This window comes from Eulemur rufifrons, chromosome 2 (assembly GCF_041146395.1).
Source record: "Eulemur rufifrons isolate Redbay chromosome 2, OSU_ERuf_1, whole genome shotgun sequence".
NCBI classification, from domain to species: domain Eukaryota; kingdom Metazoa; phylum Chordata; class Mammalia; order Primates; family Lemuridae; genus Eulemur; species Eulemur rufifrons.
The window spans coordinates 97343749-97359322 of NC_090984.1; the positions used below are offsets into that span (position 1 = coordinate 97343749).

At 45.7% G+C, this 15574-nt stretch overlaps 1 protein-coding gene across 3 annotated transcripts in view; it reads left to right on the forward strand.

The window, feature by feature from the left end:
- The window catches only part of SMOC1 (SPARC related modular calcium binding 1), a 142956-nt gene that overhangs the window by 77687 nt on the left and 49695 nt on the right, over positions 1-15574 (forward strand). For all 3 annotated transcript variants that reach the window (XM_069488398.1, XM_069488383.1, XM_069488389.1), the window contains exons 4-5: positions 10733-10832; positions 12969-13016. In XM_069488398.1, coding sequence (XP_069344499.1) covers positions 10733-10832; positions 12969-13016 — 148 coding nt within the window. The remainder of the gene's footprint in view (positions 1-10732; positions 10833-12968; positions 13017-15574) is intronic.

A 15574-nucleotide genomic window follows, 5' to 3' on the forward strand; every position in this document is an offset into this window, starting at 1 on the left:
CTGCAACCAGTGAGGTGAGTGCTATTACATTCCCATGTTGTAAATGAGGAAACCGAGCCCCACAGAAGCTGACTAGCTTACCCAGGGTCACGCAGCCTGCAAGTGGTAGAGTCAGGATGCAAACCCAAGCAGCCTGGCTCCGGAATTTTCGGTCCTAACCACTATTCCACCCTGCCTCTCTAAAGGACATTGCCATCTTCTAAAGTGATGTTGCTAAACTAGGGCATATCCAGGAGGGTGACCCAGGTGAGTAAGGGTAGGAAATTATGTCACATGAGGAATATTCAGTGGAGACAGAGATGCTTGGTATGGAGATGAGAAGAACCAAAGGACGGAAGGAAAAGAGATGACCAAAGGGATACGTGAGAGCCAGATTCCGGCCTTCATCTGTGAATAGCCTTGTACTGTACAGTCCCATAGGGCTGACCCAGGAGCACCGAGTAAATTATGTAAAGACTAGGATTCTGATTCAAAATAGGGAAGAACTCTTAACAAGTCGAGTAGTCCACAGATGGAATGTCTGATTCTAAAAGGACTTACCTTCCCATCCTGCGAAGTGGGCAAGCAAAGACCAAATGGACATCCTGCACCAGTGCCATGGGGTTGGGGAGGGCATGCACCTACCTTGGGAAGGGCTTAAATTGATGACGTTGGAGGAGGAAAATGCCACACTTTTTAGGATTTTATGAGACAGTAGCTAATGTCCAATCAAGTGGTTAGGCACAGACAGTGGGCCTGCTTATTCAGGAAACTTCCAGGCAGAGCCACTGATACGTACACATTTAGGGTGATTGCCTCTGCACTGTGAGTGCATATAACATTCCAGGAAGTGACCTTATAGGTCAGTCAACTAAACTTCTGCAAACTGAAGGGATCAGAATTTTTTTCTATGTCAAAGTAGGGAAAGATATTAGGAACATAGGTGGGAGTTATGAAGACAAGAAAGTTTAATTAAAAGTGAAGTTAGACATGGAAATCAAGAAAAGGCTTCCACTCCTGCGGGCCACTTTTGTACCACCATCAGCCAGATTTTTCACAGTTTTGATCCGAACAAATCTTATGAGGGACTTTCTCATTGGGTATTTCTTAAACATAAAAACATGTTTGATATTTTCTCTCCAAGGTGGAAATAAAAGCAAATGTACAAGAAGTGCCATATTTGCTGTATACAAAGCTTGGACCGTTCTAGGCACCAGAGGGGCAGGAGTCAAGAAAATAAAGTTTCTTGGGTTCCTGATGCTCTAACACTTGGGTTTTTAAAATATCTTTATATGTGTGTTGGGGGGATGGTGTCCAAACTTTGTGGAAAATGTAAAAAAAGATCCTTCACCATATACTTGGAATAATGACAATTAGATACTACTAATAGTTTGTAAAATTCCACCTTACTCTTAAGCAGCAAACGTTCAATTTACAGTAGGATTGTAGAATTGCGAGCCTTCTGATTTAAAGGGGACCTCAGAGCTATCTGCTCATCTTCTCCTTCCTCTCCCCACCCCGCCCCCATCCAGGCTCCATAATTTCTTATAATTTCTCCCAAGTAGTCGTCCACCTTCTGCTTGATTGCCACCAGAGACAGGAAGCTTATTCTGAAATGACGAAATTCATAATGCATTTTGGATCAATTTTGTTGGAAAGCCCTTCTTTACATTGACTTCAGAGCTGCCTTCCTGTAATTTCCAACCGAAGACTCTAGTTCTAGCTATGAGACTTACCGAATCCATAGAAATCCCACCTTCCACAGAAACAGTTGTAGAGCAATATTATTATGTCCTTGTGACATTGTCTCTGTTAGCCAACAAATTTTCTTTTTGCCCTGGCAGAAATCCTTAGTTCTGTCACTCATTCCCATATTATAGAGATTTAAGTCTCTTTCCTTCTGGCCTCTTTCTTCTAAATCTAGTTTGCCAAGGTCCTTCTTATAAAGCATCCTTCCCCAGACTGGACACAAGATTTCAGATGTGGTCACAAACAGCCTGGGGAAGAACGGGAGCTGTCTCTTGTTCTAAACACACCACTTCTAACTAATGTCATGTTGGCAGCCATAGCACACCATCAACTCATAAAAAATGTAGTTGACAAAGACTCCCATATTTAGGAGAATTTGAAATTGAAGGATTATCTTGCTTTCCTGCATCCTCTCTTAAATTCTGGCAAATGAGGTAAATACTCTTACAGGAAAATTCTTCATTCCCCAACAGACAATCCTCCCTAGACTTGGCATAGAGTAGGAGACAATGCCTACAGCCAACAAGAACAGCAGTGCTTTGAGGCTATGGGCTAGATCCTCCCTGCAAAAGGGAAGGGGAAACAAATGAAATCAGTGTGTGCTGACTGCATATCCTACTCCTGACACTGTCTTAGATGCTTCACGTATCTCGCCTCATTCTGTCTTCTCAATAACCTTCAAGGTGGTACCATTAGCCCTATTTCATAGATAGGCTCAGAGAGGTTAAATGACTTTGCCAGAGTCACACAGGTAGTAGTAGAGATGTTATATAAACTCAGGTCTTTTTGTCTCCAAAACTATGTTTTTCCTTCTACATCTTATTGCTCCTTAGCCAAACCTGACTAAAGACGAGGGAGAAATTTGTGGGATAACCTTTTCCAGATTAAGGAAAGAACAGCTCATGCTAGACAGACCAGAAGGATTACACCATCCCTTCCTTCTCTTCCCATCCTGGCTTCTCATGGCAGTCAGACTCTCTTCCGTGTGTGAAATCACCCAGAAGATTTAATGCTGTAGTCACTAGATCCATGCATTAAAATACCCTACGTCACTAAAACAATGGGAATAGAGAAACTTGGTAAAAAAGTGTAGTCACAGGGCCCCTTGTTACCAAATTCCCACCTAGAAAAGTACTTGTTTCTTGAGTAGTCAGTGATCAATGCCAGAAAAAGTGGAGTGGGATGTTTCCTTTAAAACAGTGGTTCTTGAAGTGTGGTTCCTGGCTGAGCAACAACAGCATCACCAGAGAACTTGTTAGAAATGCAAATTCTCCAGGTGACTCCAGGACTAGTGATCCAGGAACTCTGTGGGTGGGGCCCAGCAACGGTTGCATAAGCCCTCCAGGTGAATCTCATACATACGCAATACACAGTGCTGTCCTGCAGCTTCTGGTGGAGAGAGAAGTTCTGGACAGATAAGTGGCCATCTCAGTTGATCTGGAGACTCAGTCTTCTAGCCAGAACACCAATGGAAAAACACAACTTCTCAGACATTCTATAGAGAATGCAGCCCAAAGGAAAATGGGGCAGCTGAAAATACTGCCCTGAAGCCAAGCCAGGGTTTGTGGAAGTAGGACCAACAGTAAGATGCTTAAGTTTCACTGTTCATTAGGTTAATCCAAAGACCCTGCTAACTGATTTGGAGCAATGGGAAGATTAAAAAGAAAAAAAAAAAACCAAAAAAAAAAAAAAAAAAAACAGTCTCATATTCCCACTGCCAAAAGAAAGTTAGAAAAATATCCACATGCCTTCTGCTTTTAGTTTAACTTTTTCCCACTAGGAAATGTTCAAGTACAGGATAGGGGTGATTTCATTACAAGTTTGGTAGTTGCTAAGAATGCTGAGTCAAGCCTTCCCTTTGCATATGGCTCATGTTTTCTATTTTACAAAGGAGGCACAAAGAAATAGATGGGGAGAATTTAAGCCACGGGGTGAGAAGGTAATATGCCTTGGGTGGCATCCCAGTTGTGCTTGAATGGTTGAGACAATTCAAGATGGATTTCTTAACAAATGTATAGCTCGAGAAAGCATTACAAAAAGAGAGGAGGAATCATTCCTGGAAGGAAATTATTTCAAGCATAGTGAGCTAAACGACAGCCTGATTTCTGGCCTGTAAAAATACTCATTAAATATGAAATGTCCGATTTTGAATCAACAGTGTAGTTCATTATATCTCAAACAAGAAGCAGTGAAATTAATCAAAGTGTGTGCCTAAATTATCAACACAGTGTTGCCATCTTAACAGTAGCTTGTTTATGCCAGCAGCGAAGAAGCCTGGACAATGAGTAGCGATGAAATTGTGAAAGGTGTTTTCCACAGCTTATTGAGCATTGAATATTTTTCCTTGCAAGAAGTGGTCCAAGGCCTGGAAGAAGTGGTAGTCAGTTGGTGCAAGGTCTGTTGAATATGATGGATGACAGAGAGTTTCCAGGTCCAGCTTCCGTAGTTTGAGCAGTGTTGCTTGTGCAATGTTGTCGAGCATTGTCTTGCAAGAAGATTGGCCTGTCTCTAGTGACCAATCTCGGCTCCTTAATCACAAGCATCCTCATCATTTCATCCAGTTGGTTGCAGTAGACATTGCTGTAATCGATTGATCAGGTTTCATGAAGCTATAGTGGATAAGACCAGTGCTGGACCACCAACGAGACACCATTAGCTTTTTTTAATGAGTATTCAGTTGTGGACTGTTTTGGCACTTCATCTTTATCCAACCAGTGTGCTGAACGCTTGTGACTGTCAAAAAGAATCCATTTTTCATCACACACAACAATATGTTGTAGAAATGGTTTGCCTTTATGTCCTGACAGCAAAGAAAGGCCAGCTTAGAGATGATTTCCCTTCTGACGCTTGTTTAATTTATGCGGAACCCATCTATCCAGCTTCTTTACCTTGTGGATTTGTTTCAAATGGTCCAATATTGTTGGAATAGTAAGGTCAAACCTTGCTGCTAATTCACACATAGGTTGAGATGAAATTGCTTTCTCTACAGCTTTCAGCTCATCATTACCCATCTTGGTCTCAGGTTCCTCATGTGGTTCATTTTCATCACCAGAACAGAACTTCTCAAACCATCAGTGTACTATGTGTTCATTAACCACATCCTTCCCAAACACTTCTTTGATATTTTGAGCTCCCTGTGTTGCATTGGTTTCATGATGGAACTCATATTCGAAAATAACATGAATTTTTAACTCATCCATGGTTTCACAAAAATTCCTCTGAAAAAATTTGAAAGATAATCACAAGCCAAATCATGTGTTTGAAATACTGAGGATGTACCTTCACAATAAAAATAAAACAAGAAATGTCAAAATGAAATGTCAGAGATAACAGCTGCCAAACTTAGCATTTAAGGACATCAGACATTTCATACTTAATAAGCTAATAGCAGGACTGGGCAAAGCAAAGAAATACAGCAATACACCAAGGCCCTGCAGTTCATTGTGCTACAGCGTCCTCCCCTACTCCCCAGCACATTTCAGAGAACACAAGTACCATCAGAGATGCTCCTCACACAAAATTTAGGGGAGGGTCCCCTAGTTTAATAAGTTTGGGAGTATAGACCTAAATATTTGTACCCCCATAATATGCTGAAATAAAAAAGTAAAAAAAAGAAAAAGTTTGGGAGTAGATGCCAATGGTATCTTAGAGCTAAATTATCAATTGTTTTAAGGCTAGGAGAAGTTCTGCAGTAAAGATATGTTTTCACTTTGTTTCACCCAATAGTTCCAAAGTTATTTGGCCAGAGAACACCTTTATCTCCTATAATTTCTGTGCATGCCTCACAGAACACCAGCTGCATTCATCCATGTCTATCACAGCGGCAGAAGTGAAGGCGGAGAGAACCGCAGCCTCCCATTCCTGGGAAAAAGAGAAGAAAGTAGGCTCACGCAGGGAGGCTGGTTTCATCTCTGGTTTCCTAGGGAGGTAGGGGTGCTTGGTAGGAAGGAGAGCTAAAGAATAAGCAACAAAGAAGCTACTCTGGGAGGTGAGGTCTCACCCCTGCCAGAGAAACCCCAGAGAACAGCCAACAGACAGCGGAAAGGTGGAGGCTCCGTGCTGTTGTCCTCTCTAGAAAAGGCCTCTCACTCTGACTGCAGCGAAAGATTCTCTCCCAGCTGCCTCCCGGATGAGCATATTTACCCCTCCCCCCCATTTGCCAGAGAATTGCAGTTGTAACCACTTCCTGTGTCCTCTCCTCCAGGTCTGAGACATTTCCATGTGCCAGCGCTAGCTATTGGGACCATGCTGCTTCTCTGTCCCTGGGCCTCAGTTTCCTCGTTTGTAAAATGTTTCGGTTAGATTGGTGACCTCTCAGGCTTTTTCTCGTCTCTGTCAAATCTGAAATTTTATGAGCATCTGGATATCGGGATTCTGATTTTCTGTGCTTTATTAACTAGCTGTGACCTTTGACCCAATAGCCTCTGCTCTCTGTTCTTCTCCTGTGAAGACTCTCACACAGGGTGACTTTGAGGCCCACAGGAGCTAACGCACAGACCATCGATGGTGACTGAAAAGCTGTTGTAAAAGTAGAAGGTGACGATGTCCATCTTGGGTACGGCACCTGGGGGAGGTAGCTGTCTGTATGCAAGGTCCGTTTGTCTCCTCTGTTTTTCTCGGCCTTTCCTCCCATTCACTCCCGGGGCTGCATTCCCCTGGGAGCTGGTGTTTGCTCCTCTGGCCCATCGGTCGCTCAGCGGCTTTGCCCGGAGTGCTGGTCTCCCCCACCTTTCCGGTGTTCAGGAGTCGGGCTCATGTTGAAGATTAGCAGGCTTAAAATAATTTCAGATTTGTCTTAATTTGGACAGAGTTTGACTTGAAATATACCACTGGGCTGTTTATGTAAAGGGCTTCTTGCCAAAAATATTAAAGTATATGAGCCAGAGATGAAACCTACTTATCTAACACATGGTTTTAAACTACCTTTAGGGAACACCAGTTACATTCAGCCGTATAGTTACAGCACAAGCAGAAAGTGACTTCACTTAGGTTGATGAGCAAACATTTTTGTCCTTTAAGGAAGACCCGTCGGTTGACACTTCAGCCTTCCTAGGATGCTCCAGAGTGGGATAGGAGCAGATTGCATGGTTTGTATCTGTACCATTGGGGCCAGAACCACCTGGAGTTTTGAGAACTGCAAGATATTAGAAATGGCCGATCGCCTCATCAGTTCCTCTTGGCCCAGCTTTCTCCCATGGATTAGTCTGAGAGTTGATCAACTCGAGGCTCTCAGGGGGAAGCAAAGGATATTACTTATTAATTTAAAAGAATAAGTTCTCAAGGGAGGAAGCTAAGCCAGGCAGAATTTATGGCTTGATTGTGTGTATGTAAATCATCGATTCTGTAGAGTATACACCGTGATTGCTTTTCTGCAAGAAGACATGCTTCTCTCCTCTGAGAGTAATAGAACAGTTTCTACATGAAAACAAACTTCTCCTTTCTCCACACAAACTTTTTCAAACTTTTTGCTGATTTCAGACTGCCCGTTCCCCTCCGGCTGCTCAGAATAGGATGTTCTTTCATCCCCATGAGATAATCTAGCTCTGGCCTTCTTGAGTGTACAGTTAGCTTGCTAAAAAATAACACAGTGATATTAGAAATAAATAGCTAAGGCTAACTGGGCACTTACCCTGTGAGCTAAGTGCTTTATTTACATTATCTGATTTAATTCTCCCAACAACTGAAATTGGCATTATAATCATTATTATTATTACCTTCCCTTTTTAAATAGATGCACAGTTTGAGGCTTAGTTTGATTAAGAAACTTTCTAAGGCTACAGAAGGAGTGAAGTGGTGGAGCTAGAAGTTAAAGAAGGCTGGCTACAGTCTGTCCCCAGACTTGTTTTCTACAAAAAGATATCTTAAAAATTCTCCAGAAAAGCTTTAAAACAACCTCTCAATTTAGCATCCTGGGCTGATTCACTCAGGGCTCCTTCAGCAGAGAGATTTTGCTCAGCCACTTCCAAAGTCCCTGCAGTCAGACCTGCATGGATCTTCCCCACCTTCTTTGGCTCACAGCTGTCCTGCCTCTGCAGCACACCTGGGGTAGGTGTGCCCGACACTATATGCCCCAGGCCTCAGAGGAACATGGCAACAACTCCTCATTTGATTTCAGTTTTATAGTACTTGGAAGGAGCTCCCAGCCTGAGGATTTTATAATCTGGGGTCTGTTCTTCGGATCCTGGACTGAGGAAAATGCGGAGGGCCCTGGGGAGAAAGGAGCTGTGTTGCCTGAGGGCCAGCTGGGGGCTGGGAGGTGATGTCCATGTGCCCGCAGGGATACAATGGGGGCACTCAGTGAGAACGTGGCCCTTGGGACCTCCGATCCCAGAGGTCAGATTGCATCCCCTGAAACAAAGCTTTGGGTTTAGCCTCTTACGCATTTCGTTCCATCCCCAGTAGCCTTGTCTGGTGGTCTGTGCGTGCCCCAGAGGAGGGGGCTTTCAAATCAGCCCATCCTCTGCAGCCTCCTCGACTGCAGTGCCTGGATCCAGCAGTGCAGCACTGGGCCAGAGGCACAGCCTCAGGTGCTAGGCTTGGGGGGCACAGTCCTCATGGAGAGAGAGGCCTGCTTGTCTGTGGGAGCCAAGGGGCCTGGGAGTGAGTCAGTCTGGCTGCCCAGCCCCTGGGACAGGTTTTCCCAGAGGTGATTATTGGCCAAGGAAGAGAAAGCAGCCAGCCAGGCCCCATTAAAATGCTGCCACTGGTGAGGAATCGTCTCTAGGAAACATCCCCTGCAGGGCTGGTGGAATCTGAAGGGGTCAACTCCAAGTTTCCAGCAGTGTTTCCCACCCAAGCCCATGGAGGTCACCAGAGGAGCTCTGGCTTGTGAGGAGGCCGGCTTGCCAGGTGTTTCTGACACAGCTGAGAGCCATCATTGCTGTGGCCACTCTGTATCCGGCCTGTGTGCCGGGCACTGGGCTTCCTCACCAGAGCCCTCCAGGTTTGACACTGTTATCCATCCCCATATTACAGATGGCGCTCAGAGAGCTAAGTATTGTGTCTGGTTTGTAACTGGCTAGACCAGGATTCAAACCTGGGTCTGTCTGGATTTTTTTCCATTCCACCATTAGGCCTCCTCAGAAGGGAGCGCTGACTCAGCCCAAGTTATTGATCTTGGGTGAGCATCTGAGGTAGCAGCCATGGCCGTGAGCAGAAGTAGAGTGGAACATGGTGCAGGGCAAAGGCACTGAGTGCAGCTACCTTGCATAGACGGGAGAGGCAAATGCCTCATTAATGCCCAGCCACCTCACTGGTAGGAACGAGGGCTCTCCATCTGGTCTTAGCCTGATTTCTGTTGGTAGGTCCATATGAAACAACTTGTCTTGGGGAAAATTATGGTGTTTGGTACCCACACAAGAGCAGAAGTCTTTCTGTAGCATTTCTGCATTAGTGATAACTCTTGGATTTCACCTGGGCTGTCAGATCTCTTTTCACTCTGTTCCCTTCTATACCTCACCACTCAATTTGTATGCTATTGCTGTCTAGCCTCAATTCCAATTCATCCTAGATTCCAAGAGGCACATTTTTTCACACTTTAATATCTTTGCAATTGGCACACATCTTGTAATTGGGATCTACATTTAATATAGTGGGGCTGTTTAAATTGATGTTGCATTTTTAGAATTGATGGAGACCACGAATTGAGGAAATATGATAATTCATGCCTTTATTCAGCCCATCAATCACCCACAATAAGTGACAGGCATTACTCTAGATGCTGGGAATGTGGAGATAACTAGTATGCAGTCCTTGAGGTCACAGTCTCGAGGGGGGAGAAGGACCAGACAAATTGACAGCCAGAACTCACTGTAGGAAGGGCTGTGAATCTGGGGAACCCAGGATGAGCAGAGGATTGGAGGAAAGAGTGCAGGGAGGCAGGGGAGGCTGGGACTACCTTGAGGAGAAGGTATATCAGGAAGGAAGGTGGGAATATAGAGGGGTTAGGCATGGGCTGGGGATGGGCAGGGGAGTGGTATTCTGGACAAATGGAGTAGTTGGAGCAAAGGTTCAGAATCATGAGAAACTAGGGTGTATTTGGAAGCATTGCAGGGTTCACTGTGGCCAGAGTGGAGGGGGTGTGTGAAGATGTGGGTTAAAATGAGGCTGCAGAACAGGAAGAGATCACGGCGGACCAGGGGCACTGTGCACATGAGTTTACCCTTTACCCAGAGTCCAAGGGTGAATCACCAAGGGATTTTAAGCAGGGAAGTGTGCCTTGCATGTGTTCAGAAACTCCATCGAAAGCAGGTGGGAAGAGGATAGTGGGGTGGCGTGGGAGGAGGCGGGTAGGGTTACAGCATTGGAAGAGGAAGAAGAGTTACCCTGAAAGATGCAAAAAGCCTCTTTTCCCTTTACCATTCCCAGGCAGGCGGACCTGGCCATGGAGGCTTGGGGAAGGTGGCAGGGCTTCTAGACTTGACTTAACTTCGCTCTTGCCTTCACCCCACCATGTGTGCCCTTGTCTCAGGAAAACTATGTGATCAGTGGTCAGGCTGATCTATGAATGGATGCTGGAAAAAGTTAGACAAGGAAGGAAAGCTTACTACTTGTCTCTACTTGTTAAAGAAGTATCATATCAACCGACAACAGTGACATTCCAACTTGAATTTGCCAAATTAATTCACTGATCAGAAATTTTCACAATTGGATGGGAGTGTATACCAGAGCTTGGGGGGAAAATGTACAGAAATTGGTGAGAACCATCTCCGGAAAAACACTGTGGTCACATCTCAGTGTGATATCAGATATTAAGTGTGAAAAGTCATAAGAAAGAAGCAGATAAGCGGCTGTGGCTGTGCATGGGAGTCACACAGCAAACGCATGATCAGTGCTGTTGACTGACTGGTCCACCTGTAAGAGACACTCTGCAGACAGGCGTGGGGGTGAGAGGTGGAAGGTGCTCTTTCACTGTATGGGGGATGCTTTCAAAGGCGTGGGAGATGATTCCTGATGTTGTGACCCAAGACTTACAGTTTTCTTCCCTTCCCACTTCCCTGAACAGGTGCAGTGCCATACTTACACGGGGTACTGCTGGTGTGTCACCCCAGATGGGAAGCCCATCAGTGGCTCTTCTGTGCAGAATAAAACTCCTGTATGTTCAGGTACCGTAGGGAGGGGCGGGAAGGATGAAAAGGGTTGGAGAGGGACCCCTTGGTTGGTCTCCTGTATCTTGTGGGGGAACCTTTGAAAGGTTGGTGGTGGTTATGAGCCCTTTTCCAGGTCAGGGAGGATTCTGCTCTAATACGGAGATCTTCATATGCCTGTGTGCATGTATTTATTGATTTTGAGTTTAGGTTTCTGGTCCAGTGCTCTTTTCCTAAGCATTGGCTGTGATCCCCAGAGCTAAGATGGCATATAACTTATTAACCTGTGTGCTGATTCTGATTGCTAGTGGCTCTTGAAGGACTTTATTGAGATGGATTTTGAGACTGCTTGGGAGTCCCACATCAAAGGCTGTGGTGATCATTTAGTGATGTCTGTCATGGGTGTAGGAGAGGAGAGTGGCGGCTTGTTTGCCACATATTTACCACCCTGGAAGAATGTAATGTAGAGTAATGGAACACTTCCATAGCAGGCCCTTACATCTGGTTGGTCATCGGCAGTGCATGGGAAATTAAAAAGAACCCAGATGTCGAGGCTCCCCCTTGTATGTTCTGATCCGGTAGATCTGGAGTGAGACTTGAGGTCCTTATTTTTATGAAGCTTCTCAGGTGGTTCTGGTGATTAGACGAGTTAGGAAACCACTGCTTTATAGTGATCCATTGGGTTAGTCTATAGCAAAAGTTAAGTCTTTTCTATTCCTGACTTTATAGGCATAGAGAAATTTTGCTCTTAGATCACTTTCATGGGATTGTGGATTATGGATTTATACAGCCCCACACTGCCCACCTCCACTCAGACAGAAAGGGACTCTAAATTGCTTCCTTAATTCGCTAGGTGGCTCAGCCTTCTTTCAAAAAAGCCTAGCTCACCCATCAGCTGATTCATATTTCTCTATGTGTATGGGGTTTTATTGAATTACTTATTTTTCATTTTAAGTGTAAACAAAGTGTAAAACATTATGCTAAAACCTATGGGAAATTCTAAAGTCCAGTGGTCTTGCTATTGTAACTTTCCCCCTTTTTAATTAATTAATTTATTTTTACAAAATTTGTTCATTTCTACTTGCCCTGCTATATAAAGAGAAAAGTAAGTGGAAAGGGCAGTAAGAAACTACATCAGGAAACCAAAATTTGCAGGCCAAAAAGGGAAGTTTACTTTATTTGTGGTTTACATGGAAACTGGAAACCTTAATTGGGGTTGGGGTGGGGAGGGGCAGGAATTAGCCCTCCTTGCAAATGACCTGGAAAGTCTCATTTAAAGCAAACAAATGCACTAGAAAGAAGCCATGCAAGGTAATGTAATTGAATTCTCACAAAAGTGGTATATGGAGAAGGAGTGTGATATAGATTAGGGAAATATAGATTCTTTCTTTTTCTTTTGTTGGTGGGACTCCATAGTTGCCCTTTCACGAGTGAGCTGGCTATAGCCTGCATGTGGGGGCTGGGCTTCCTGGAGAGGACAGGTGCCACAGGGCCAGGACTAGAGGATGGGGTGCACATGCCATCCCAGGATCTGCAAATGTTTGGCCAGACACACATGCTGCCCCCTCCTTGAGGAACAGGCTGTGCCTAGAAAATTGTTTCCATGCCTCAGACTATTTGGGCCCATTCAGTACAATTGGGCCAACAATTTTCTACTTAATGCAGATGGAAAATTGCTGATTTCCTGTCTTAACCAAGCAAGGGATGTCAATCATTGCGTTTGCAGTACGGGGTGCGGGGGAGGGTGGGGAACGGGGCTCTTTTCACTTGGCCCTGCTGACTTGATGTGGCTCAGAACATGGAGCTGATGAGAAGTCAGGGAGATGGGGTGCGAAGGTGAGGGACAGATATTGGAATGTTCCACAGGGGAGTTACATGAATGTGGAATTTTGTAAAAATCTGGTTAAGACTGCTGCTGGGGAACCTGGAAATCATAGTTCATCTCTGCATGAGGTTATCAGTGACATTGAGGTTAAACAAACCACACTCGACATGTGTATAGGTACTACCTTTGTATATAATATCCCTAGATGTGTATACAATGCACAAATACATGACCATATGCTTATAACATCAGGCTCTGCCAACTCTTTGAAAGAAACCAACCGCCACGCGTCCTGAATGGCTATGTTTTTGTCTCCCTTCTCACCCAAGGTTCAGTCACCGACAAGCCCTTGAGCCAGGGTAACTCAGGAAGGAAAGGTGAGTGGAGTTTTATGCTTTATCTAAATGTTTGCTTCTCGAGCCAGTCTGAGCAGGCGTTCTTAGAAAAGATAGACGGAGCCTGGCTGGGGTGAAAGCTCCAAGTGCTCCCAGCAAGTCTTCTCCATCCTTATTCTGTGTTTCCTCCCAGAAGCACCAGAGGTAAGTAAGGCTCATGCAGTGACGGAGACCACGCTCCCAGAATTTCCAAGGAAAGTGGGTGAGTCTGGAGCCCAGAGCTGGCAGGGACCTTTAGAAAGTGAGCCCTGAGAATCTTGGTTCCCCGGGCAGCTCTGCCAATCGACGACCAGTGTAGCCAGAATTAAACCAAAGAGGATGAGGAAGGTAGAGGGGCTCACATCTGCCCCTGGCTCTTTTGTTTTGTAAACCTGTTGGAGCTGGTTTTACCCCACGGATTCTCCTTCATCACTGTTCCTGCACATCCAGATTGTCTTCGCTGAGTCCATGCTGGGCATACGATCTGTGTAGCTGTTATCCTGAAATTCTGAATAACTATGTCCTTGAGTCCAATGGTACAACGAAGATGTGCATGAACACAGGAGATTTGTGTAATGTGAGTGTCCAATGCTGAACCTTGTCACCCATTAGTATATACCTTTTGTGATGCGCGCTATGTGGCTTCCATAGGACTCTTAAAATTTTAATTTTTCTTTACCTAGGACAACACTAAATAGCAAATTAAAAAACAGCATGACAAGTGAAGAGAGATAGATGATGCAAAAGAGGATAAAGCTTTATATTTTAATGCCTGTAAGGGTACTTTTCTCCTGCTTTTTGAACAAAAGATCGTGCATTTTTGTTTTACACTGGGCTCTACAAATTATGTAGCTAACATTTGTCTGAGCGCTGTTTAGTGGGCAAGTCAATATGAGCAGTGGGTCTCTGGAGCAGGCTGCTCATGATTTTCTGTGTGGAAGACAGTTTGAGGCCAAAGATTCACTGCTTCTGGCCTCCAGGACAGCATGCACACAGAGAGCTGGTGGCTGCGTGGAAGCAGCTATGCATCCCACACCACGTGCAAGGGTTCCAGAACTCCCATCTCAGGCTGAATTTGAGGCTTCCCACCTGCATCAGTAAGGCCTTGGAAACTACATGCTCATCAGAGTCCCTGTGGAGAGCTGGGCCTGCTGAGGGTCATTGTGAAGGTCACAGGCTTATCCTACACACGTAGTTGCAGGGTGACCAAGGCAAGGCCCTGGACCCTGCCCTGGGTGCTTACTCCATGGGGATGGGAGGAAGAGGCAAAGACACCTGCTCTGAATGCAGGAAATAAGAATCTGGAGAACCTGCTGCCCCAAGATGCAGGTGCTCCAAGAAGACGGGGAAGTGGAACATGGTGATGCCACCACCCACCAGAAAACATGGACCAGTGGGCCGAATGGGCTGCTCCTCTTCCCCTGGGCAAAAATGAGTAAGTGGGTGATAAGGAGGGAGCAAGTACCTTTTCAGGTTCTTCCCAGGGCAGAGGGGGACAGCCATGAGTGTTGCTGGTTCCCTCCCAAGTGGGAAAATGAGGAGAGGGGTCTGCAAAGACCTGAAATCAATGCTGAATGGTGCTTCTTTACAGGGCTGGGAAAGGAAGTTGCCTTCAGTTTTGCTTGTTGCAGCTGAAATCTTCAGGAACATCACCTTTGTTCCTGAGTATGAGGTCCTGGGGGTAGGAAAGAAAAACTGGCAATCCTGTGAAACTGGCCACCCAGATTTCCACTCCTCCTCCCCCACCCGCCAAGGGCAGCTGAGTATATGATGCTGAATAAGGCATACACACCAAGAAAGGCCATCCGTGGGATTTCGGTTCTTAAACTGGACAGAGAAATGCTGCCAGGTTGGTGTTGCTTTGCACCCTGTGGACAACAATGTGAGACAGACCCGTGGACATCCGGGGCTCTCATTGGTCCAGCAGGAAGAAGGCAGAGGGGCTGGGGATGTCAGTTTACAATAAACAGCAGTGAGCAGGCTTTGCTCCTTTTTAGCTCTAGGGTCAGTGGCCAGAGCGTGATTCCTCCAAGGGTGATTCAGGAAAGGAGGGGTGGAATCTGATGCCTCATCTTGGAGGTCTGAGTGGCTGTCAGTTCCCAGCTCTTTGCTCCCCTGCGCCAGCTGGTTTCTTCCTCCCAGATGGTTCTTCAGAGGCTTCCTCTTTGCTGCATAGGTCAGGACAGGGCCCCAGTGGGGAATGCTGGGACTCACTCTCCCCTGGAGTCTTGAATTCTACCCATTGGCCCCTCTTTCCCTCTGCTTTGGAGGCTCCTGTTAGGCCCTGGATCCTCTCCTCTTTGTCTGCTGTGGGCAGTGCAGTGAAGAGCAGGTTTGGGCCACCTGTAGGAAGGGCCACCTGAAGCCACACCTGTCCAGGAAGCCGAGGTTTGAATGGGGACAGGGTGTGAGAGGGCATTTGTAATATCCTGTGTCGACCCGCCAAGGTTCCTCTTTCAGCTGCCACTTAAGAATGGAATGTGCTCTGGAGGGCAGCAGGTGGGAAGACACAAAGGCCCCTTGTCTGAGCTCGTGCCCGCACGTGGGTTCTCCTAGAAAGC